This window comes from Rhinatrema bivittatum, chromosome 3 (assembly GCF_901001135.1).
Source record: "Rhinatrema bivittatum chromosome 3, aRhiBiv1.1, whole genome shotgun sequence".
In the NCBI taxonomy this organism is placed as follows: Eukaryota; Metazoa; Chordata; class Amphibia; order Gymnophiona; family Rhinatrematidae; genus Rhinatrema; species Rhinatrema bivittatum.
In genome coordinates this window covers 534,129,583-534,155,472 of record NC_042617.1, presented here as the reverse complement: position 1 = coordinate 534,155,472, position 25,890 = coordinate 534,129,583, and the positions used below count along the sequence as shown (strand labels likewise).

Genomic DNA, 25,890 nt, shown 5'->3' with positions numbered 1-25,890 from the left:
AGGCAGAATAAACTGGGGCATAAAAATAGATTTATGTGAGCCGTGACTGAAACCCGGGGCACTGATCTGTGGATTTGGAGCATGGTGCCCTTGTGCCAGTGCTAACTTCACCCCTTTAGTTGGTATTACTATTTATCAAATGTACTGTTGGTACAATATACAGCACCCAGAGAGGATAACTTTCACACAACTCTGTATAGCCCATATATGTGTATATATGACCGTATGGAAATCTACAACAGTATTTTATAACTTGCATGATCAGATCTGTGCAGATTCTAAAACACACATGTAAGGAGTGTTGTGGGAGTGAGCCCTTTATGCTGTGGTGTAGTTAATGCAGCCTCGCAGGCGAACCTACGAGGCCTACTCCAACAGCTGGCGAATGTGCCCTATAACGGGACAGACAGGAGCTTATCCTATAACAGCTGCCTCCCTCTCAGGTTGATCCCTTTGGTTCTGGCAGCTAGCAGGACTTAGGCAGGTTGCTATGGTGGTGGAGAGAGCAAGAATCCAAAGCATGCCAGGATCAGGACCAGCAGCAATCTGGAGGTACTGGGACAGGCCAAAGGTCGGGACAGGCAGCAAGTGAACCAGATCAGGTCTAAGCAAGACGTCAGGTCCAGGCAGCAGGCATCTGTGGACAGGTCCAAAGCAAGAGGTCAGAGTCCAGAAGTCAGGCTGAGAATAACAAAGACACATAGGAGACACTGGACGAGATGGACAGGGTAGGACAAGGCTGGATAAGGCAGCCTGGCAAGGCAGGAGCAAAACAGGAATGCAGGACAATCAGGAACGCAGGAGCAACATGCTCTGCTTCTAAGCGGGAGACCCGTTGATGAGGCAAGCCTTTAGTGCACAGCTGGGCCTTAAATAAACAGCTGAATGATGTCATCAGAGTGTGCTGGCAGTTCAGGTTCCCGCCGCGGGCCCTTCAAAGGGCAGTGCGGTGTGCGTGCCTAAGGGCTGCCCTCAGGGAAGAAGAGATGGTGTCCTGCTGACTGCGTCTTGCGACATTGGAGGTGCATGGCGACCTGCCAGCCGCATCAGGAGCCAGGAGCTCATGGGGGGTGAGTGATGCCAGTCATGGGAGCCGCCCGGCGAACATAACACATATGTCTACCCCCAACATATGAGCATATGTTTGGTTATTCATGAGTACCTGCAATTCTTTGAAAGCATGTACTTTTCCTCCTTATTTATAAGCATATGTGCATATATTTTCTGCACAAAAAAATTAGAATTTGCTCGTGTAAATCCCTGATTTATACATGGATGTCAGTTTATTTTAAAATGTGTGCAATTGAAATCACCAGTTGGCCAATACCTTCATCAGGTCACCCAGTCCTTCTCCAAGTTATTGAAACCTCCTAGCTCTTCGCCTTGAAGTCCCACCAGTTCACCCAGACCTCCTACCCAACTAATAGCAGACAACAGAATGAGTCTGATAGCAATTGCACTAGATAACTAATGGGTGTAGAATTGCACGAATAAGTTACCTAATTTATTCACGTAAATCTCTTATAAATTAACAACTTACGTGAGCTCCTCTTGAGCCTGCCCTAGAATGCACCTGGACTGCCTCTTTTTTGCACAGATAAATCTGCATGCGAAACCACAAATACACAGTACGTTTGATGTTTATAAAACAGTGTATATGAAAATATAAGCAACTTACATGTGTATATGCTAATTTTACATGCACAACTCCTTTGAAAATTCACCCTAGAGTGCACAGCTTTGTTTTGAATCATTTGCCAGTACTGGAGAGAAAATCTTCTTCAATCTGTATTGCTTTCTTAAGACTGTTGTTAAAGCCTGTATTAATCCATGTTGCATATCATGAAGTGGGAACTTCAAGGTCAAGCTAATTCTTAATCACTTTAGCCTTCTCCAGGAGAAACATGAATTTAGAAGCTCCAGGGAATGCGTGAGTTCCCTAATCACTTTAACCTTCTCCCTCGTTCTCCCTGCTGAAGCCTGCTTATTCCCTGAAATTGCAAACCTTTCAACAAGTCATGCTTGTTACTGAGCCTGGCAGCTGGCCAGCCTGCATCCTGTGCTTTCAGCAGAGGGGCAGTCCTCTCTGCATTGTGCATGCTCCAGCCAGCCTGGCCTTTAACCTCCCAAGAAAGTCACCCTGAATCACACTTATTACTCAATGTATACAGAGGTTTTTTACCCTCCCATGTCGCTAATGATAGCATGACACTGAGATTCAATGTTAGATCCTGCAGCTCTTGGCCGGCTTCCCAGCTTAGCGCACACATGCGAACTGGAGCCAAAGCGTGCACAGGTGGAGAAGCTGAACTGATACTTCTCACAGCCCAGTTTTTAACTCAATTATATATCGCACTGGAGTAATATGATTTTTTTTCTCTAAATATATCCCATATCTGTTTACTTGCCACTCTCCACATGGGGTACAAAATCTGAAAGCATTTAATCTAATCCCCAAAGAAAGGAGATGCTCTTCATTACTATTCAAGGGCAGTTTTCAAAGCCATTTCTGCGGGTAGATGGTGATTTCTGTGCGTAGTTTGATCGTTTGAAAAGTTGTGCTTTTAGCCTGTGTTCCCCTGGAGGCATATTTAGATTGGGGGGGGGGGGGGTAGGAGAATAATGGGCAGATATTACATTTTCAGTTCTGCTCACGGTAGTTTCCATGAAAAAAAGAACCCACACAAGAAGCCGGTGAAAATTTCCACGGCTCCTTTGTAACTCCTGGCAAGTTTCAAAGCAAACGCATGCGCATTCTTTAGCTTTAAAAAGTGCTGCGTAGTGTGAGGGTTAAAAGTAGCCACGGCGTGCGTCCCAGCGCAGTCAGTTTGAAAATGGCGCCTCCCCCCTTGCTAATCAGCTCAGATTTTTGTTTGAATGTATGGAAGCTGGAAACCGGTGCACTAAATCTAACCGAGGGGTCATCTCATCAGCTAGCGGGAAAGGTTTACTCCAATATTTGTGCACTGGGGCTCTGGTGGTGCAGTCTTATTATCCTTAAATTGAAAATAAGATTTCACAGTAATGAGGGTGACAAAGGTAATTAATTATTTTGCAAAAAAACAAACAAACCCCAAAACAAAACAGTATGATGCAGGAATCTGGATGCACGTTTTGTTGTGGCCCCCCCTATTAGTCCCCATTTCCAGTGGCTTTAATTTAGTTTGGATAGGAAAGGACTCTGCCAGCCAAAAAGCTCAGGTGGCAGTAAGCGGATCAGGAATTCATCAGGCCAGACCTGCAGTGATCGGCATGGCGTGCATTCAGTCCCATTATTGCCTCATCAGCAAAAGCTGACACCTCTACAGAGTGCTCCGTCAATGAGCGAAACGTCGAGGAAGGAGGGACATGGATAATGTTTTGTGGCACCAACAAATGCAGAAAAGAGAAGGTCACTGGAGACAAGGAGGGAGCAGGTGACATCTGCCAGCCCCGATACTGCCATGGCAGTCTCTGGTGGAGGATACGTTGCTAAGCAGGCTGCAGCTGTCATGAAGCGTTCATGGCAGTTTTAAGGGGGAAAAAAAATTCATTTTGCTAACCCCTGAACAGCAGTTGGTTAATAAGAAATAAAACTAATCAGGGGCACATGTGATATTAGTGAGGTGCAATGTATCCCTGTGTAACCAGTGTCAGTTAAGAACTTTTTTCTCCTCAAATGCATGTACTTCAGTTCAGCAGTATAAATAGCCAGGCAGTGAATGGGCCTGAATAGCAGATTCGGTACAGCCACAAGAGGCAGGGTCCGGGCTGAGAGGCGCAGGTTCTAGGGAACGAGCTACAGGCTCAGAAAACAGGAACAAAGCAGCCAGTTCTGGGTACAGAAGGAAGAAAAGAAAAAGGACAAACACGTCTGGCTTAAGATATAAGATTAGGGTTCTGTGCCTTAATCCCATGAATGAATCCCATTATCTCCTCCATAGGGTCCCTTCTTGAGCCCCTCTACATTTATAAATCAATTTTTAAGACCACACATTCCTACAATCCCTTCCTACATTAAAGACTCAAGTGATTTCATTTCCACACTAGAAAAATCTGAAATCAAAGACCAAAATATCACTATGATTTGTCTTGATATTGAATCACTTTACACAAATATACCTCAGTCTGATGCACTTGATATTATTAAAGAAGTCTTACACATACACAGTCACCATAAACGTATCCCAATTTGGTTTACCATGGAACTGGCAGAAATAGTCCTTACAAAGAATTTTTTCAGATTCGAAAATGAAGACAAAAACTGCCATATTTAAGAGAGAGGATTTCTTCAGTTTCTCTTAAACAATTACATAGGTGGGCTGCAGCCTAAAAGTGGAGACTAGGAGGATATTAAAAGCTGCAAGTCTCTTTCAAAATATTAAAAATGTTGATGCCAAGAAACAGTTACAAATGTTAAAAGGGCACTAACTTGACTCTCAGCGATTCCATTTACTAAGAGGTGTGTGGACTTGAAGTAAAACTGTTGGACAATTTATTAATGATTAATCCGAGCAAGATGGCAACAAACTTTACAACGTTTGTTGATTCAGAAATACCGGGGCACTTTTGGGGTGAATGGTTTAGCAGCACAATTCTGGGACCTAGGTAAAAGGAGGCAGCACACTGTTGTTGTTATTATTATTACTCAAATCCAGGCGGCACCCAGGATCACACAGACAGTAGCGGATTGAGTGGGCTCTTTTATATCCCAGGGCTTCTCATACCTTTTGTTTCAGTAGTGTAACGGTTAGACTACACGTCCCCCCTATAGAGCCTTTGAAAAGCATACACACATGTATTTATTATTTAATTGTATTAATTTGGACAATTATATTTATTACTGGGAAGGGAATCCCAGCCCTGGTTTTAGTTTATATAAAGTGGCAAGCATGACACCTTTGAGTTAAAGGATGCTAGGTGGGCTAGGGTACACGTGGCATTAGTATCTCTAACTGGTAGAGCAAAAGCAGAAGTGGTTGAAAAAACTGAAGTAGGTAATTTGAACAGATATCCGGACCATTTTGTCCTCAGCCGGTTTGGAAAGAGAGGGGGACAGGGGAGACCTAGCAGGTTTCTCCCTATGTGTGAAAGGAGGATGTGGATAATGGCTTTTGAATTTGACATGGAGAGAGGTATGTGGGGGACTGCATGAAATAAAGAGGAGTGAATTTTGAAAGAAGTTACAAGTGTAAAAGTAGCATATATCATAGCAATTTTCAACAGCCCATTTATGCACGTAAAACATTTTGAAAATTCAGTGAAATTTGAAAGAAGATATGGGTCGGATTTTCAAAAGGTTTCGCACGTAAATCCAGAGGATTTACGCGCGCAACCAGTCCTGCGTGCGCCAGGCCTATTTTCAAAAGGCCCGGCGACACTCGTAAAGCCCTTGAGCTTGCAAAAAGGGGCGGGGCGTGGGCGGGGTCAGAGGCCTCCGACAGAGCGGCTGCTGACCGCTCAGGTAGCACGCGCACATGTACGCCCGTGCGCACCTTTTTAAAATCTACCCCTATGAGTGTAAATGTAGCAATTTTCAAAATCCCATTTATGCACGTAAAATACTTTTATGCGTATAAAATCAATTTGAAAATTACTTCTAGTATTTGTAACTGGAAGGAGATTAGAAAAGCCAGTGGTGAGCTGGTTTGTGGGCTCAGGAACAGTGCTGGGTGCTGCAATGTGGAAGGTCTCCGGTTCAATCCATGAGTCAGGGCTTCCTCTCCCCAGGTCAGCTGGTGCTAGAGATGCTGTGGAGGCAATATTTTCAGCCCCCCTGGAAGGGGGAGGGGTGTTTGTGATCATTCCTTAAAGGTGATAGCATTTGGCCAGATTCAGGCTCATGATTGCGGGGTTTCAGAAGGAGCCCAGATGCATGACCCCTGGTTCAGGTCTGTCATTGCAATGAATAGACTAGGAATGCTGGAGGAAGGAGAAGGGAAGAAGGGAATATAAAATAAGCCAGGCAGGCCAGCTCCGGTTCTCAAGAGCCACAAACAGGTCTGGTTTTCAGGATATCCATAATGAGTTTACATGAGATAGATTTGCATTTGCACTGCCTCCTTTGTATGCAAATCTATCTCATGCATATTCATTGTGGATATTCTGAAAACCATACCTGTTCGTGGCTCTTGAAGACTGGAGTTTGCCACCCATTATTTAAGGGAAGTGAAGGCTTATGGTGCCAGATCCCAGCGCTGGTTCCCATTGAGTGGGAAGTACAATGAATAGGAAGGAAGTGCCAGGTCAGAAAAGAAAGAAAAGCCAGCAGTCGTGATTATAAAAAACACAAAACAGCTGTCAGGGAGCAGATAACTTGACATTTTACAATCTCATAGTGGAAGCAAAATAACATTGATGCAGCTGTAAGAAGTAGATCACATGTATTCAGTTGGTGTGAGGAAATACAGGAGGTGATCCATTTCTGTGCTTGGGTCTGCATTACTCTTGTGGTTTGAACTATGGTTGTACTTTGTAGTGCTGTCTGTGCTGCACTCACAGGGTGTTGCATTGTGGTTAACACAGTTATTTTTGTAGTCATAGTATTTCATAGCTTATTCTCTTCTAGTGCCATCTGTAGTGCTCACTCATATGTTAACTTTTTTTTCGGAAGAATAGCTGTTATGTCTTTACTTCCGGCTCTGCTGGTTGATGTCACACTGTTAAAAGCGTGTTGTTATGCTTCTCATTTCCTGATGCTATCGTGTTACCGCATGCCATTGTCTGCCTCTTGTTTTACCCTTATTTGATCACATTGTAGAACATGATGTAGCCCAGGCCCATATTATAGTCATGGTAGACTGTGTTTTTTTTTAATCACATACTGCATAGCATGACATCATTATGCTCAGGAGGGAAGAAGCAAGAGAGGACCAGAACTTTCCGCTACAACCAGGAAGCAGGTGGCACTGGAAGAAAAATCATTTTGGTATACATTCTTCTGTCAGCTGTTCAGTTCTATAGAGTTCATGGATGCATAAATGGATATATAAGCTTTATAGTGTGATAGTTGGTAACGTTCATAAGGGCTGGTAGAGAAATACGACTGAAAGTAAAACTGTTGCTGAGCTTGGTCTGTATGAACGCTCTCTCACCTCGAGTGTATCACAGTAGATAGTAATGTTTGTGTTAGCCCAAGTGTTAAGGATGCATATTTATCAGTACATGTGATGTTGCTATGATGTTATGGGTTTGCATATATAGAGAGAGTGAAAGAGTGTATATTTATTTTTTATGTGTAAATCTTTATTTTTGTGCATTCAGGTTGACAACATGACAGCCACACGACTTAATGCAAGAGAGTACGTGATGCATGACTGGATGAGTATGGGAGAAAGAGTGGGAGTAAAGGTTTATATCCTGATAAGAGAGATGGTGTGTATGTTTAGATTAGATTCTGGTGGTTACAGTATGCCAACGTGTTTTTCCAAGGCAAGTGCTATGATCCCTGAGAGGAAAAAGCACAGGTCCTTTAAAAATGGCTTTTACATGGGAAACTTTAGCCAGTGTTTAAAATTAAAGGAAAGTTGCTACAATAGTTTTTTGATAATATTATGTGGGTGTAAAAATGACCTTTCAACCCTCTCCTGGATCACTTGAACCCTCCGAACTGGTACCTGTAAGTCATTGGTAAACCAGCAGGTCTAGGATCATCCCCTTGTGCTCCTGCTCCAGTGCCTCCATTTTCAAAATTGCATTGGCCAAAGTCACACTTTTGCCCCATCACATGATTTTACCACTCCGTAAAAAGGTGGTAGCCTCAGGATGTTGGGCCACCATCATGTGGGGCCACTTTGCCATTGTATTTTCCTTGGCAGTAAGTTTTATTGCATCTTACTGTGGGAATGCCCAAACAACTCATTATTCAGTATTGCCATGCATATTAGCTGTGATAAATGTTATTATAGATGTGAAGACCACCTTCATCATGTCTTATTAGACATGATATATAGTTATCACATAGGGATATATGTTTATTGCCCTTAAGTCCATTGGGTCTTAGAATCTTTTAGTGTAGAACAGTGATTCTTAACCCTGTCCTCGGGACACACCTGGCCAGTCAGATTTTCAGGATATCCACATTGAATATGCATGAGATTTGCATGCACTGCCTCCGCTGAGTGCAAATCTATCTCATAAATATTCACTGTGGATATCCTGAAAGCTTGACTGGCTAGGTGCCTCCTGAGGACTGGGTTGAGAACCCCTGGTGTAGCTTGTTACTCATAATTTTCCCATTAACAGGGATCAGTATGAACTGAACAATGATCTCTTACTTTTCTCTTTATACAGATTTCAGGTTCTCATTTCCCTCCAATTTTACTTTGTTTTCTGTTCTTTGGTCACTTTTTCTTCTCTTTGTCTTGTTTTCATGTCTTGCATTTGTTTTCTTTCTTTTTTTTACCTCTGTTTTTCTTTGGTTTCTCTACTTTTCCTCCTGCCTGTTTCTTTTTGACCAACACAATAATGTAATCTGATTTATTTCTTGGTAGTCCTAGTTTCCAGCAGTTTGCTAAGAAACAGATTTTTCATAGTAAAATAGAATGGAATAGCTTAATTCATTAAGATACAAGCGGCAAGGTATTTTCAGAAGGATACGAAATCTTGCAGATACGTAAATACGAAAGAATTGATTGGCTACAATTGAAGTGAGTTTGGAGTTTAAAAAAGGCGACCATGTTAACATATTTAGATAGAGCCCAACTTTCAGAGATGGAAGGTTGACAACACAATAATGAGTAAATATCGACAAGAAAGTTAAGACAAATGTCTAAATTTTAATTTTGATGTGAATAATGCAATACAACTATGATTTCAATGGTGTTACAAGGTGAGAGCAGGCTATGAGGCCACAGAGTAAGGAATGACCTGAGTAGGCCATAAGACAAGGTACAAGGTAAGAGCAGGCCATAAGGCATGGAGAAAGGTACTGTACATATCCGTGCACTAGTCGCTTCACGTACAAGTCACCCCGTTAAGTTTAGACAGCTGTCAATGCAAAAGCTCGCTGACCCGATATAAGTTGTGTTAGGAAATTTTGGCATGTGGCACATTAGGAAAGGACAACATGTTTTATGCAAATATGCTCGATGCTTTATTTAAACATGTCATGTCCATAGATATTTACATGCTTACAGGAAATTTACATTCACTTGTTCTGTCCCCATTAATGGGTACATGTTTGTGTTTGTGTTTGGGACAGACAACCTGTGTTTACCACAGCCCCTCCTTCATAGTAAATGTGACACCTTTGGTAACCCAGCAGAGAAGTCTGTTCTAGATCTTTTCCTTAGGCAGAACAAAATTAAGGTTGAAAAAAGAGGAATTACTTCACAAACTTTTGCTGTAACAAATGTTTTAGTGATAACCTTTTTTATTCATTTATTCCAATTCTACTTGATACTTTATTTAAACATCTAATAGTAAGTAAACAAAAAAAGCATTCATTAATCAAAACCATAAAAGTCTTCTCCATTCTCATTTTCGTTGAACACTTGGTTCGTCTTCATAGGGGGTTGTTCGATTCGTCAGTCCTCGCTTTCGTTGTGTTCGGTATCAGACTCCATATATATTACATCGTCCTGTGATCATCAAGAGCATTACTAATCCCACATTTCAGAAATGAGCAATGAACAGTATCCTTCAGTATTTCATCCCAGGCCTCTTTAACCCACTGACAGACGTCAGTTTTGCTGTGCCTGATGTCATCCAATCTATCCACATTCGGCACATACAGTCCTTGAAAGGATTATTTAAACATACATCTAAGGGCTGCAAAATGGATGTCAGACCCCCAGGAATAACACTAAGGTCCGTGTTTAAGCGCTTAACTGTTTTCTTAAAATCAGCTGAAAGATGGGCCCCTAAACATATCCCAAACTAGTAAACCCCGTTTTCTTGACAACGCACCAGGCCGCACATGCCACACTCTTTTCAGCCAATCATTTGTGCCATTTTCGTCCATCCAACCCTTCAGGTGTGCTGTTACAATAATTCCTTTAGAGAAAGTAACATGTAAAATGGGTTCATTCGTGCCCAGTTGTCTTTATCATTACAGTTTTCTCACCACTAGCATTCACTTTGGTATTCCCAGGCATATCAAAGGTTAGGGGCGTTTCATCCATATTTCCTATCTGTGACAGGTCATAGTTATATTTCTTACACAACTATATTGTGTATTTTAAGAATGAGTCTACTTTTGTTTCTAAATCCTTGGGAAGCTTCTTGCAGCCTGCGGAAGCAAGAAAGGAACCAGACAGAGGATTCCGATTGTAAGGGGCCTCTTTATTCATTTTCAAAGCTCTCAATTGAATAGCCGTCCGAGTGATGATATATCCATTTTGTTGACATTCCAGTATCCAGTCTGCCAATGCCCTCTCAAGGTCTGGGAATACTGCTTGATCGCCACGGCATGCCTTCTTGTTTTTTGGCATTTCCGCTAAAATTTGCTTCTGTTTTCTCCAGACCTGTGCTAACTTTTCTGAAATACCAAAGTGGCGTTCTATGACATAGTTATTTGTACTCTCTGTGAAAGCCACGACTTTCATCTTAAAGCTTGCATCATAAGACAATCTTTTTCTTTTTAATCCATGTGATATCATTCGTTATTTACCTAAAATGCATAAATAAAAAACGCTTTACCAAATTTTTACTTCAGTTGAATGTGGTTAATAAAATACGTACTTTAGCTACACATGACTGAAATAGCAAACTCAGCCTCTGTATGGTACTCTAGAAATACTTAGCTTAAGATTATTATTACACTAGGCCTACATATCCTCGTTAAGCACTAGCTAGAGTAGTTAAATGCATACAAGTAAATATTACAACTCACTCCCTGTAGTTGTAATATTCGGTGAGAAGCTCTATCACTCCATATCATTCCAAGATGTTCATCCTCACAGAAACAAAGAAAAAAATATCTAACACTTCAAGATCTTTACCTGAGACTTATCCCGCCTGAAAGAACTGTAACCAATGGTGCGTTGTTTTCAGAGTTGCGCAATGTAATCTGACACTTGGATGAAACCACACTACACTGTGCCATGGTGGGTCCAATAGCACTTAAGTCTTCCTTGTAATTTTTTATTTTATTTTACGTCGTAAATTTTACGACTTGTGTGCGAGTATATATGGTAAGTGTAGCCAGGTCAGAGAGCCAAGAGTGACTCCATGAAGAGGCACTGAGGCTTTGAGCAGGCTGGATTAAGTAAGACTGAGGCTTGGATATAGTGTGATCAGTGAGGAAGCACTTGGCCAGGCTATAGGTGATGCTCACTGAGGACCCCTGCTGGAGGGAAGACTATGCAGCAGGCTGAACCTTGGCACAAAGACTGTATAACAGGTGAAACCATGACAATCCTTTGCCCCCTTTCTACCTTATCTCTCTTCCTCTTCATCCATTCCCTTTTCTCTACCTCCTCCCATCACAAATTTTACCCTCTCCTTATTCATTTTTCCTCTCTCCCTCAACTCTATTACTCAGCCCCTTCCTCTCTCTTACTTTCTACTCTCTCTCTTCCTTGTCTCCCTCTCTATTACCACAAGTGCAAACAATTTCTATTGCTGCCTCAGCTTCAGGTTGTCTGCCCATGTCAAATTTCTGTGGCCTCCTGCCTTGCCATCATTCTCACCATGAGTGCAGCCCATGTTGTTGATGGAGTCTGCTGATCCAGTGAATGACAGCTGGACATGTCTCTGACCCTGCAGCTTTCACTGCTGGCTGATAATATCTCCATACTCTTCAACCACTGCCTCTAGCACTGATGCAGCTGACCTGTTGCCATCAGATGTGGCCCACCTCTTCTCCATCTTCCCACTACTGTGTCTAATTCTTCTGCCTTATGGGGCCCATTGAAGTCCAATTATTGTAGCCCAATGGCACTCCCACCACAAGTCCTACATTTCCTTGGCATTGCACTGATCACAATGCTGACTTCTGCAGGGGCCTGTACTGTCACTGCTAAAGCTAAATCTAAAATTACAAAACGATAGGGACTGAACTATTGCCTGTACAATGCTGCATGAACCAAGCTTCTTGAAGAGGCATTGCAATGATTTATGTGCTGCATGCTCACCGAGCTGGATACCATATATATGTCTACATTTCTCTATGAGCTCTTTTCTAGGAAATGTGAGAGGGTGCAGTACCAACAGTAGCCACAAGATGTCAGTATTGTCTTTTTATAATAATAGTATACTGCCATCTTGTGGACACTGCTGGCATGAAACGCCACAGACAGTTGGATCCTATGAGTCCACAAGCATATTAATATATATGTATGATTTGCAAGGGGCACATAAAATAGAAACCATGTACAGAAGGGTTCTGATCTTCCAAGTCAAGCAGATGATATAGTCAACTTGGTTCCCAGACACTTCTCTTGGTAATCCTTCTTACTGGACAGTGAAACTTCTCCACTTTGTGGGTGAACAGACCATACCCTCAACTACATGGCTTCTTCAAGCTCACAGCAGATCAGTCATTACCACCTCTAGTAAATCCAAACACTGGGATTAAGAATACAGTCCACAATTTGGTTGGTGGTTTTAATATTGCCAAATTTATTAAGCGTACGGAAACAGTTCACAAGTTCACTTCCACAGGATTTCAACAGTAAGGCAGACAGTAAAAAAGATTAACACTTTAGCAATACCACAAAAGATTCATTATCATATAAAATGAATTTCTGAGAATCCATTACAATTCATCAGAGAAAATCAGTCACTAGCTCAACATCATAAGTTAGGATAAATAATGAGACTTTTAAAGGCAGGTTGCTCTTTGCTCTTTCCTCCCAGGGGCTCTTCCAAAGGAAGTTAGGTCTTAATCTAGGACTAAAATGTAGATTTTACTCCCTCCATGGAAAAAGATACCTCAACTGGTTTCTGCACTAGAGAGCAAAATGGACAGCAGCTCAATACAGAGCAGAGGAACAGGCAGACAAAAAATGGGCCAAAGTCATTTCTTCTCTGCAAATCTAATCCTTTTCCCCATTTGATATTCTCCTATAGCATCTCCAAGGCTTAAAGGTATGACTCTCTGTTACTACCACTGAATCTGTTGCAACCCTTTGTGCTACATGGGTAGGGGAATAATGAACATTAGGTAATGGTTAAGTGCATTCCATACAGACCTAACAGGCACAGGCTTTAGACCAGGGCCACATGTATGATACATTCATCCTATAATGCAGTAGTGCTCAATCAGTTCTCAGTTCTCCTCCCTAGCTAGTCAGGTTTCAGGATATCCCAAATGCATATAGATGAGATATATTAGCATTCAGTGCCTCAATATATCTCGTGCACATTCATTCGAGGTATCCTGAAAGCAAAATGGGCCCTAGGACCATAGATTATATCAGGATCCAGCTACCCTTAAAGGTTCATTTAGTAAGGCTTTTCTACCATTTTGATGCATCAGGGCCTTCATACATACCATTACAGGTAAAGCAGACATAAAGGTGTCCTAAAAGTCCCCTATTCCTTACTATTTACATGGAAGTAAAGGTTGAAATAAAAATTATATATAAGGTGTTACCTTTTTTACTGGACTAACAATACATTTCTTGACTGAATCTTGGGAGCTAATACTTCTTTCCTTGGGGCAGAATAGAATTTGTTTGTTATTTACTATTATGAATGTCATGCTATAATCCACAATGGACTACTTGACAGATATTGAGGAATGTAAGACTGAACAAAATAAACACACACATAAATTATATGTGTGTGACGGAGTGGATATAATCTTCATGATGAGGATCAGAATAAACATCAGTACACAAGAGGTTGAAAGGCCTTCCTTTCTTTGGTACTGTGAACAATGTAATGAAGATGGACAATCTAAAAAGAAAGGAGCTTCTGTTCACTGCTTACAGCTGGAACTAATTACAAGGACCAGAAGCAGCTGCATAAAAGAGCAACTGAGGAAGCTGGAAACATTCAGAGCTTCCACGTCTGGGATGGGAAAGACTGTTGACCAAAAGGTCTGGGGAGAGGAGAGCAGAATTTGTCTGTTTCTCATAAAGCCTAAAAAATGTGTTGGCTACTGAGAGATAGTGGCTCAGGTAAAAGCGGAACCTCTGACAGGAAAGGATTAAAGGAACCTCCCGAAATCCCTCATATCGGAACAAGAGAAAGTTTGGGCCTTTTGCTTCCTTTGGACTTGGATACTGACTAGCTTCAAGCACTGAAGTCAGTAACGGTTTTATTTTGCTTAGGTGCTAGCAGTACTAGAGACCTTGTCATGCTGTTTAATGCTTATCAATCAACCCTGCCAAGTCTAGAGAGGACTGTCTCTTACAGAAATATGTTAATACCAACCTGCACAGCTCATAAAGAGATATTTAGGATGCACAGGAAGAAGAGCTGCCATGGATTTTCCAGTAACACTTGGACAGGCCGACACCAACTGTGCCTTTTATTTGTTTCCTGGAGCCCTCAGATTTAAACATATTTGGGTCCATTTTCAACTGTTGTCCAGCCTGCAAAGTTAGCCAAATACATTTATTTGTCTAACTTTATCATGATATTTAGCAGTGCACCCACATCACAGAATATACCCAGCTATCTTAAAGTTAGCTGGACATGTTTATCTGGCAATTTTAAAGTTATCTGGTTCCCTCAGGGCCAATCAGCATGGGGGATTTTTCAGATACTGCTGTTTGTCTGGCTAAGTTCAAACTTAGCCGGACAAACGGCGCTTAATAACAGCCTTGTTGATTCCTGTCTGGGCTGTAGGATCTCTGGAAGGTCACAGGCTTCAACCACATAGGGGTATATTTTCAGCTGCTGTTCAGTCAGCAAAGTTAGCCAGATAAATGTACATAGGATATTCATGATATGTGGCATCAAAGACAGTCATTAGATTCAAAGGAATGAACAAAGATAGTTCCCATCCCTCCCTATTTAAACAATGTCTTGAATCATCTACTAAAGTAACCAATGCCATTTCAGTGTGATAACCTGAGCGGAATTCTGATTACCTTAGATCCAAAGAGTTCTGAGTATCCCAAAATTTAAAAAACTGTTCTAGTTCTGCTATTTCAATAAATGGATTCAGAAATGGCCAATTTACCACTGGTCTATAATTCTTTTTTGAATTGACATCTAGTGATGCCTTTTAATCAAAGGTTTCACTAAAGACAACTTAAGACTGTCTGGAAAAAAGCCTCCCCAAAAGAAGCATTAACTATACGCATGAGTTCTTTAACCAAATTATTACTAGAAACCTTTATTAAGTTTGTGGGACAAGGATCCAAGCTAGAAGCAGAATTATGCAGTTTTCCTAACAAAAACGGAACTTCTGTTATGGGAACTGGCCACTGTAGGTTGCAGCCTGCTCCCTCCATCTACCGCCATGGCTGCCCGCAGCTTGCTAGCCCTGGAAGTCTCGCAGCCGCGGTTGCCATGCTCTCCCCACACCGGGCTCCTGCCTGGCCTCTGGCACAGCTACTCCTTTCCGGCTGCAAGCACTCTCCATGCAGGGCCTCCGCCAGGCCCCTGTCACTGCTGCTCCTTCCCGGCCTTGACGCGGTGGTGCCCTGTCTGGTCCCGCAGGGGTGCCCCGTGCTCCTAGGCGTGCGCGCGGCCTCTGACATCATTTAAAGGAATTACTATGGGAGGTGCTAGAGCTCCTCCCTCTTGACCTGGGACAATTTAAGGCAAGGGCTTCCTGCAAGCCCTTGCCTTGGCTACTTGGCTCCTGCTTGTGTTCCTGATAGTCCCATTCCTGATTTCTTGCTTCTGACAGGTTAGACCTCTGCTTGAACCTGACCTCTGAGATATGCTGCCTGCCAAGAGCTCTGCTTGAACCTGACCTCCGAGATACGCTGCCTGCCAAGACCTCTGCTTGAAACTGACCTCCGAAATGCCCTGCCTGCCAAGACCTCTGCTTGAACCTGACCTCCAGCCATGTCATCTGTCTTGCCTTGCCAGCTCCTGCCTTCTACTCATCCCTGCCTGCTAAGAGCTACACCAGAATTTGAACTCTGTCTCTTGAGGCCCCATGTAAGTCCAGCCGGCCCTGGTACCCAAGGGCTGAACCTGAGGGGAACGTGGGCTGGTAGTGGTGAAGCACCAATGGGGTTTCAGGCTTCCCATTAGGCTCGCCTGCCAACGGTGGAGACCTGTGGGGCTCCTCCCCACAGGTGGTACCAACTTCCCCTTGGCCTAAGGATCCACGCTTCGTAACAGGTGGCCAAGGCTGTCTGCCAAGATACGCTGCCTGCCAAGACCTCTGCCTGAATCTGACCTCCGAGATACGCTGCCTGCCAAGATTTCTGCTTGAACCTGACCTCCGAAATGCCCTGCCTGCCAAGACCTCTGCTTGAACCTGACCTCCGAAATGCCCTGCCTGCCAAGATATCTGCTTGAACCTGACCTCCGAGATATGCTGCCTGCCAAGATTTCTGCTTGTACCTGACTTCCGAGATACGCTGCCTGCCCAAGACCTCCGCCTGTACCCGACCTCCAGCCACATCATCTGCCTTGCTTTGCCAGTTCCTGCCTTCTACTAATCCCTGCCTGCTAAGAGCTACACCAGTAGCCCCACGTAAGTCCAACCAGCCCTCAGGTACCCAAGGGGTACCTGAGAGGAACGTGGGCTGGTAGTGGTGAAGCGCCAACGGGATATCAGGCTTCCCATTAGCTCACCTGCCAACGGTGGATACTTGTGCAGCTCCTCCCCACAGGTGGTACCAATTTCCCCTTAGCCTAAGGATCCAGGCTTCATAACAACTTGAATTTCCTATAGTTTTCTAGGCTTAAATTTAGTGCACAATGCTAAAGATTTCTTATTTTCATACCTTATCCTCCTCAAAAGCACTGATGTTCCAAACTTTGGTTGTTGAGCTTTTGTACCTTCTCAATAAAAAAAATCAGCAAGTTGAGTACAACCTAGTAAAGAAAATGAAGTGAAAGATAAACAAGATGAAGGAGTCACCAATCCCTCAAGAACTTGGAATAGCTCACAAGGACTATTCTGTCTTGATCGTGGACCCTTGGATCAAGGGGGAGTTGGTGAAATCTGCAGGGAGAAGCCCTGCAGGTCCCCACCATCAGCTGGCAGAGCTGGCTGTAACAGAGGCCCAACTGGAGCTTCACCTATACCAGCCCTCATTCCCCTTAGGTTGAGCCCTCAGATGTTGGGGCCAGCAGGTCTTAGTTGAACTGGAGGTCCATGGAGAATGTCGGGTCACAGGCCAGGGTCCAGGGCAGGCTGGAATCAGGCATACGCAGAGACAGGTGGTGGCCAAGACAAGTAGCATACAAACATGATCATGAGTCAGACAGTGGTCAGTGGCTGGTGGAGTTCAGGCATGGTTGTGAGTTAGGCAGTGGTCAGTGGCAAGCAGAGTTCAGGCGTGGTTGCGAGTCAGGCAGTGGTCAGTGGCAAGTGGAGTTCAATTGTAGAAGAGTGTCAAGTTGAAGTCAAAGTCAAACAACTGTCTGAGGGAAAACAGGATTGATAGGTAGGCATGGAGGCAAGGAGCAGCACAGGTGAGTAGGAGAAGACACTGAAGAACAGAAGACTGATCACAGGACAAAGACACAGACCAAGAACTCAGAAACAAAGACCAGGAATTCAGGAATGAAGAACAGGAATTCATGAACACAGACAAGGAATGTAGGAACAAAGACCAAGGACTCAGGAATGAAGACCAGAAACTTAGGAACACAGACCAGGAACTCAGGAATGAAGACCAGGTATGCTGAAGAAACTTGCTATACTAAACAGTAGACAGCCTATTGCCAAGGCAAGGAGGTGCTGCTGAGCTGGCCTTTTATAGGCCCTTGTTGGTGATATTATCTGGCACCACTGGCATTTTCCTGCCACAGGCCTTTTAAGATGATCGTCGGGCGTGCGTACGCCTTAGTAGGGTATGAAGGAAGTAGCAGTGTTGGAGGGAGATTGAGCATAGCAGCCTGCTGCGCATCTGTTCGGGGACTTGTCCCAGCATTGGAGGATGTCACTTCAGGCTCAGGGCTGGAGGTAAGTGCAGCGGGCGACACAGACTGCCCCATGGACTGCTAAATGCAAACCCCCTGACTGGGGGTCTATGTATCTTGGAGTTAAGATATGAAATTCCCTTAATAGGTTGGTGTCCATAATGTTGGAAGCAGGTTCCCATGTGTTTTCTTTGGATCATATCCCTTTCAATAGATGAGGAATTCCCATCTTGCCTCCACGTCATGAGTCCAAGATTTTTTTTTTACTTCATAGAGCATACTGTCCTCACTGGTCATTTCTTGAGGTTTTGGTGGTGCCCTAGAGGGCCAGAGAGTATCAAAGGATATGTAAAGATGTATATGCCCAGCATGGGTGGCAATCTTAGCTGGTAGGTCACGAGTCCTATCTGGTGGAGGTTGGTGAAGGGTCCAATATATAGTGGGGTGAGATGCATAGAGAGCACTCTTAGGCATATATGGCGAGTACTTAGCCACACCTTTTTGCTTGCCTTGAATTGAGGAGTAGGCCTCCTGTGCGTGTCTGTGGTTTTCTTGTCCTTTTCCACTGCCTTTTGAATTAGGGCATGCCTCGCCTACCGCGGCACCTTTTTGGAGTTCCTCTGGGGTCGAGCCATGGCCCAAGAACACACATCTCCTGGTAAGTGGACCACTCTCCACTGCCTTTTGAATTAGGGCATTGGTGTGGATCCAGAAGTTCTGGGGTTCTTGGGTGGATAGCTGGTCTGCCAATGAAGGTACTGCCATGGGGAGAGGCAGAGGTGGCAAAGATTGCTTCTCGTAAACTACTTGAAATGGTGAAGTACTTGTAGAGCTGCAGACAGGGGAACGATCTATATCAAAAGGCAACTCTTCAGTTTTTGCAGAGAAGCTGGTTGGGTCCATTCTTTTGCTATATTTAGAAGGGGAACTATTATTAAGATCATCAGTCAAAAAAGGCAAGCCACTGTAGCAAAACGTAGCCAAATAATGGTCCGACCAAACAATCAGTGAAATCTCTTAACTAATTATAGACATCAAAATCTCATTGTTAGCTGGGTAAAAAATCAGGTCCAAAGCATGCACTATGAGTAGGATCAGATATTACTTGTTCAAACCTAAATAGGCTAGAGATGACAGCAGCAAATGAGCTTTTCCAGCCCCAGGAAGATCAGCATGTATTTTGAAGTCCCCCTGGACTACCAAATTGGGGGACTCCAATATTTTATGAGTACACAATCTCAGAAAGTCCAAAAGAACTGAACCAGTGATTTATGGTGAACAGTAAGTACACAAATTGCTAATCTATTAACTTTACCAAACTTGATCTGTTGAATAGTATATTTGGATATTGCCAGGCTCTCCAAAAGTTCATGCTTATCCAGATGCACCTATTAGCATGTTATCATTAAGAGGACAACAAGACTCACTTACACATCAAATAAACAAAATTCCCAGCCCAATCCAACACAGAAATGCAACATAAACTGCAAGGGAGCAGGTTAAAGAATTTCCTGAAAAAGGGTTTAGGAAAAATAAGACAACTGAGCATTCAGGAAATATAAATGAGTTTGGAAATTCCAAAGGTGTAGTAAGAGACAGAAAAGAGAGCGTCAGAAATGACACCCAGATTACAAGCGTGCTGGGACAGGATGACATTGAGATTTATTTTACGAATCCTATTCCAGAAAGTGTGAATTAAAGGGCACGGTCAGTTTCATGAGTACCAGGGATTGCTTCCTTGCTCACCTTTCAGCCTCTGGGGAGAACCTCAGTGTAATTAAGAAAGTGACTGGCAGCCCTTGCACCCTGTAATTTGATGTTTATTGACTCATACAAGAAGGATTAGATTCTTATCAAAACTGCATTAAGGGCTCTGATCATGCTGCCCTTCATTTCAAGGCCCCTAAAGAATGTTAATCCTGTTCAAGATAAATCCTTACATTTTTTTTTCAGCTTGCTGCAGTCTCTCTCAAGGAAACACCAAGCATAGCCTGAAAAGGCAAAGGACTTGTTCAGGTCTGCTGCATACCTGCCCTATTTGTACCATCAGCAAATCTCTTCCTGCTTCTTTCAGCTGCCCTTACTAGTTGCAAACACCTACAAGTGAAGAGCACTGACATCTACGTAGTGATTCCTGGTGCTATCATGTGTACCAAAAAGCATCAGATTGCTACTTACCCCTTCCTCTCCACTCTGCTTTGTTTTCCTGGATTTCATCTCCCCTTTAACTATTCTTTCTTTCTCCTTTCTGCCCCCATCCCCTCCTCTGTCCTTTCCCTTTTCTTTCTATTTCTTCTCCCTCGGAGTGGCTTGTTGGGTCTCCTCATTTCAGCGCTGCTGGGTTGCATGCCTCTCTTCCATCCTTCCCATCATCTGCTATGCTTCCATTCCCTGTAGGTCCCATCTGTTATTCATTCCATCTAACATGTCCATGTTAGCTCTGATTACTATGGGGAGCAATCTGTAAGTAACCCATCTAGCTGCAAACTGTGTGGGCGCTTTTCTGCATGTACTTTATGCACCTCTTTGAAAATGACCACTTGCAAAGTGAGAATTTGCACTTGCAACTTGGGAAGGCTTAACAGGATGCGTGCATTTGGAAATCCAGTGTGCGCATGCTGTTTTTCTCCCTGACCTAAATGCACATGCAGAAGTGCCTCTTTTCTCCCATCAGCTAAATGTTTTTAGCTGTATCTGAAAAAGGCAATTTTCAGTCTGCCTATTGTATCTGGGTAAATACCTTTAAAAACTGCTTTCCATAGGGGTAGTTTTCAAAGCCATTTCTGTGTATAAAATGGGATTTTCTGCAAGAATATGGCTGTAGAAAAAAAAAATAGCCTGGGGCTGAGTGCATGGAAAAGTATGCTCGTAACCTCGTTACGCGTGTACTTTCACAGACTGAGCACTGACAAGAGGTATTCCAGGGAGGTTTGTATCGCATGTTTTTGTTTTATTATGTATGTATTTTTGTATATTGCCTAGGCCTTTTTAAGTGTTAGGCGATTAATACATTTTAATAAATGAAATGAAATGAAAATGAAATGAATGGAGATGGCATTTCCATGCATACCTTTTTGATTTGAAAAAATATGCACATAAGTGTGTGTGTGTGTGTGTGTGTGTGTAAGTTACACCCTCTTTAGAGGAGGTGTAACTTTATGTGAGTGAATGTGTGTACATACCTGGCCAATTGGTCTCTAAGGTACTGACCTCAGCCTATTCCTTGACCATTCTGTCTGCTGCCTGGATCCTGACCTCTGCTTGCCTTGAGACCTTGCCTGATCTCCGGAACCTGACCCCTGCCTCGTTGACTGTTCCTCGGACTGATCCTCGGATTCTGACCTCGGCTGCCATTGATTCTGGCTCTGTCCCTTTCCTTGTCATCGCCTATGCTGTTCTGGTCTTCCTTGCTCCATCAGACCTACAGCCTCAAGTCCAACCACACTCCCTTGTTGTCTGTGGGCACGCCTGTCTACTACCTCTCCAGGAGACCCTGCGAGGTCCACCTAAGTCCAAGCGGCCCAGGTCCCTACGGGCTCTACCTGGGGGGACCGTGGGCTTCCAGTGGTGAAGCTCATCCTAGCCTCTGTCTCCTCCAGTGCTCCGCTCCCTGGGGGCAGGTGCTTCCTGGTCCCTACCAGGAAACTGTTCTCCACTACTCCAGGACAAGGGTCCACCCCCGAGTGCAACAATCCTCAATACTTTGGGGCAAATATTTTAATTCCTCTCTACCAGAACCTTCTATTTACTAAACAATCTCATTCATCAAGCAGATTTTTAAAACTTTCCTGAATTTCAAAACATCTACCTATTCTCTCAAACTAAGCAGTAAGTTATTCCAAAGATTGAGAATCATTCCGGTGAATGATCTTGCCTTCAGATGGTCATGCTGGAACATTTTGACATCCTGAACTCTTAGAAAACAGCCTTTCTGGGACTTTAAACTTCTACTAGGTCTATACCAACTAAGGCACTGAAGACCTGGAACAAGAAGAAACTCTGGGAATGCCCTGCACTGCAGCACGTCCTGCACCGATTGTGGGCTGGCTGCAGACCACGCCGAAGGTGGCGCAGGTGGACTTGGACCTTAACAAGGACTTGGCCTATCAGGACTTGGAACATGATGAAGGCTCTGAGGAGGTCCAGCAACACTGCATGCCCTGTACAGCTTGTGGGCTGATCACAGACCACAACAATAGTGGTGCAGACACTGGACCAGAAACAAGGCAAAAGCTAGAACAAGAACTCCAAAGACTGAAACAGGACTCAGGAGCTTGGAACTCAAACTTAGGAATGAGGGATGGACTTCCGAAGATTTGAAACAGCAAAAGAAGAACATAAGATTTGCCATACTAGACAGACCAAAGGTTTATCAAGCCCAGAATCTTGTTTCCAAGAGAGGCCAATTCAGGTAACAGGTGCTTGGCAAGATCCCAAAAGGTAAATAGATAAGCAGTGGATTTCCCCAAGTCTACCTTAATAATGGTTATGGACTTTTCTTCCAGAAACTTGTCTAAACGTTTTTTAAACTCAGCTATGCTAACAGCTTTTACCACATTATCCAGCAATGAATTCCAGAGTTTAATTATGCATTGAGTACAAAACTATTTTCTCCTATTTGTCTTAAATATATCACTTAGTAACTTCATTGAATGTCCCCTTGTCTGCAATTTTTGAAAGAGTAAAGAATCGATTCATGTTTGCCCATTTAACTCCACTCATTATTTTATAAACCTCTATCATATCTCCCGTCAGCCATCTTTTTGCCAAGTTGAACAGCCCTAACCCCTTTAGCCTTTTCTCATAGGTAAACTGTTCCATTCCCTTTCTCTGTAACTTTCCTAATTCTGCTGTGTCTTTTTTGAGATGTGGTGACCAGAACTGCACACAATACTCATGGTGCCGATGCACAATGGAACAATAGTAAGGCATTAATTTATGATATTCTTTGTTTTATTCTCCATTCCTTTCCCAATAATTCCTTGCATTCTATTTGCTTTCTTGGTAGCCGCCATACACTGAGCAGAGGATTTCAACATATTATCCATGATGATGCCTAGATCCTTTTCCTGGGTGGTAACTCCAAATTTGGAACCTTACATTGTATAGTTTAATTTGGGTTGCTCTTCCCTACAAGCATCACTTTGTATTTGTCCATATTAAATGTCATAAGAACATAAGAAATTGCCATGCTGGGTCAGACCAAGGGTCCATCAAGCCCAGCATCCTGTTTCCAACAGAGGCCAAAACCAGGCCACAAGAACCTGGCAATTACCCAAACACTAAGAAGATCCCTTGCTACTGATGCAATTAATAGCAGTGGCTATTCCCTAAGTAAACTTGATTAATAGCAGTTAATGGACTTCTCCAAGAACTTATCCAAACCTTTTTTTAACCCAGCTACACTAACTGCACTAACCACATCCTCTGGCAACAAATTCCAGAGCTTTATTGTGTGTTGAGTGAAAAAGAATTTTCTCCGATTAGTCTTAAATGTGCTACTTGCTAACTTCATGGAATGCCCCCTAGTCCTTCTATTATTCGAAAGTGTAAAAAACCAAGTCACATATACTCATTCTAGACCTCTCATGATCTTAAAGACCTCTATCATATCCCACCTCAGCCGTCTCTTCTCCAAGCTGAACAGTCCTAACCTCTTCAGCCTTTCCTCATAGAGGAGCTGTTCCATCCCCTTTATCATTTTGGTTGCCCTTCTCTGTACCTTCTCCATCGCAACTATATCTTTTTTGAGATGCGGCGACCAGAATTGTACACAGTATTCAAGGTGCGGTCTCACCATGGAGCGATATAGAGGCATTATGACATTTTCTGTTCTATTAACCATTCCCTTCCTAATAATTCCTAACATTCTGTTTGCTTTTTTGACTGCTGCAGCACACTGAGCTGACGATTTTAAAGTATTATCCACTATGATGCCTAGATCTTTTTCCTGGGTGGTAGCACCTAATATGGAACCTAACATCGTGTAACTACAGCAAGGGTTATTTTTCCTTATATGCAACACCTTGCACTTGTCCACATTAAATTTCATCTGCTATTTGGATGCCCAATCTTCCAGTCTTGCAAGGTCCTCCTGTAAGGTATCACAGTCCGCTTGTGATTTAACTACTCTGAATAATTTTGTATCATCCGCAAATTTGATAACCTCACTCGTCATATTCCTTTCCAGATCATTTATATATATATTGAAAAGCACCGGTCCAAGTACAGATCCCTGAGGCACTCCACTGTTTACCCTTTTCCACTGAGAAAATTGACCATTTAATCCTACTCTCTGTTTCCTGTCTTTTAACCAGTTTGTAATCCAGAATATAAAACTAATAAAAAATCAAATCAGTGAAAATAGAAACATAAAAATAAAATTAAATAAATATATCATTCTAACCAAATAAACTTTTGAGAGTCAGTAATACAAAAGCTAGCAGTTGCTAGTGGACCCAGCTAACGAGATCTATGTAATATCTGCATTGTAGGCCTTTCTTGAGGATCTATGTAATTTTGCATAAGTCAGATTTGAAAATTGGTGCAATATATGCACATTTTTGTCATCTATCTTTTATAGGATGTTACAAAATTACCCCAATATTTCTATTTTGAAATTGATCAGCTTAGAGAATATTTGAGTAGTAAAATAATTTCCACTACTTCAGAAATGATGAACTTTTTATCTGAATCTGACATAGAGCAATTGGGTTTATAAGAAAAGGTGTTTTGGCTTGAAAGGTGAACTTTGTTTGTTATATATTTGCAAATGTCAATTTTGGATAATTGTTAAATAATATATCTATATTGATCCAGATAAACTCAGAGAATATCTGTTAAACTAGTTTTTCTTTTTATTATCATGGTGCATTTTTCACTGAGTCTGACTGGAACCATTAGGGTAGATTTTAAAAGTTTGTGTGCGGGCATACATGTGCGTGCGTTACCTGGTGCACGCACATGTACACCCGATTTTATAACTTGCATGCGCAGGCGTGCGCAAGTTATAAAATCAGGGGTCGGCGCGCGCAATGGGGTGCACAATTGTGCACCTTGCGTGCGCCAAGCCGCGCTGCCTTCCCCTGTTCCCTCCCAGGCCACTCCAAAATCAGAGTGGTCTGGAAGGGACCTTCCCTTCCCTCTAACCTGACCTTTCCACCCCTTCCCCCTAACCTTTCCACCACCCCTTCCCCCTAACCTTTCCACCCCCTAGCCCTACTCTAACCTCCCCAAAAGTTTTTTTACCTTTTGCGCCTGCTGGCACACAATCCTTTAACACAGCAGCAATGCCCGCTGTGTCGGAGGCCTCTAGCCCCGCCCCCAGACCGCCCCTTTTTGCAAGCCCCGGGACTTACACGTGTCCCGGGACTTTTCATGCATCGCTGGGCCTTTTTAAAATAGGCCCGGTGCATGTAATCCTTTTAAAATCCGGCCCATTTTGTTTAGAATATAAAAAGATAAGAAGTGACAGGTTTGTCAGACCAAAGGTTCATCAAGCCTAGCATCCTGTCTCTGAATGATATCAGTTCGGGTCACTTGGAGTAGCCTAGTCGTTACAACAGTGGGCTATGAGCCAGAGAAACCACACTTCAAATCTCACTGTCAGTCATTGTGACATCCTTTTCTCTCTGTAGCTTCACATGCAAGCTTAGGACTGAATTTTAAAAGCATTGCTCATGCTAAAAATCCCAGATATAGGCAAATATCTGGGCCGCAGGCAAGTGAAGCATATTTTTTTAAAAGCCAGAATATATGTGTATATACACGTATGCAAGTAAAAAAAAAAGGAGCGGAAAAGGGGCAGAGTTGCAGGCTGGGCATGACGATTCTGGGATGGCGCCAAGAGTATCGCACATAACTCCGTATTTTAAGGAGGCCGCAGCATGCGTTGGCTTGTTATCCATGTAACTTTACTGCTGCTCCTGATGAGGAGCAAGTCTGCAGATCTTGTGTTTT

General features: G+C 43.1%; 1 protein-coding gene across 1 annotated transcript in view; it reads right to left on the bottom strand.

The window, feature by feature from the left end:
* LOC115088644 (exostosin-1-like) overlaps nucleotides 1-6,530 on the bottom strand; it is a 109,947-nt gene extending 103,417 nt beyond the window's left edge. The window contains exon 1 of the mRNA XM_029596906.1: nucleotides 6,388-6,530. Coding sequence (XP_029452766.1) covers nucleotides 6,388-6,530 — 143 coding nt within the window. The remainder of the gene's footprint in view (nucleotides 1-6,387) is intronic.
* Between the last annotated feature and the right edge of the window lie 19,360 nt (nucleotides 6,531-25,890).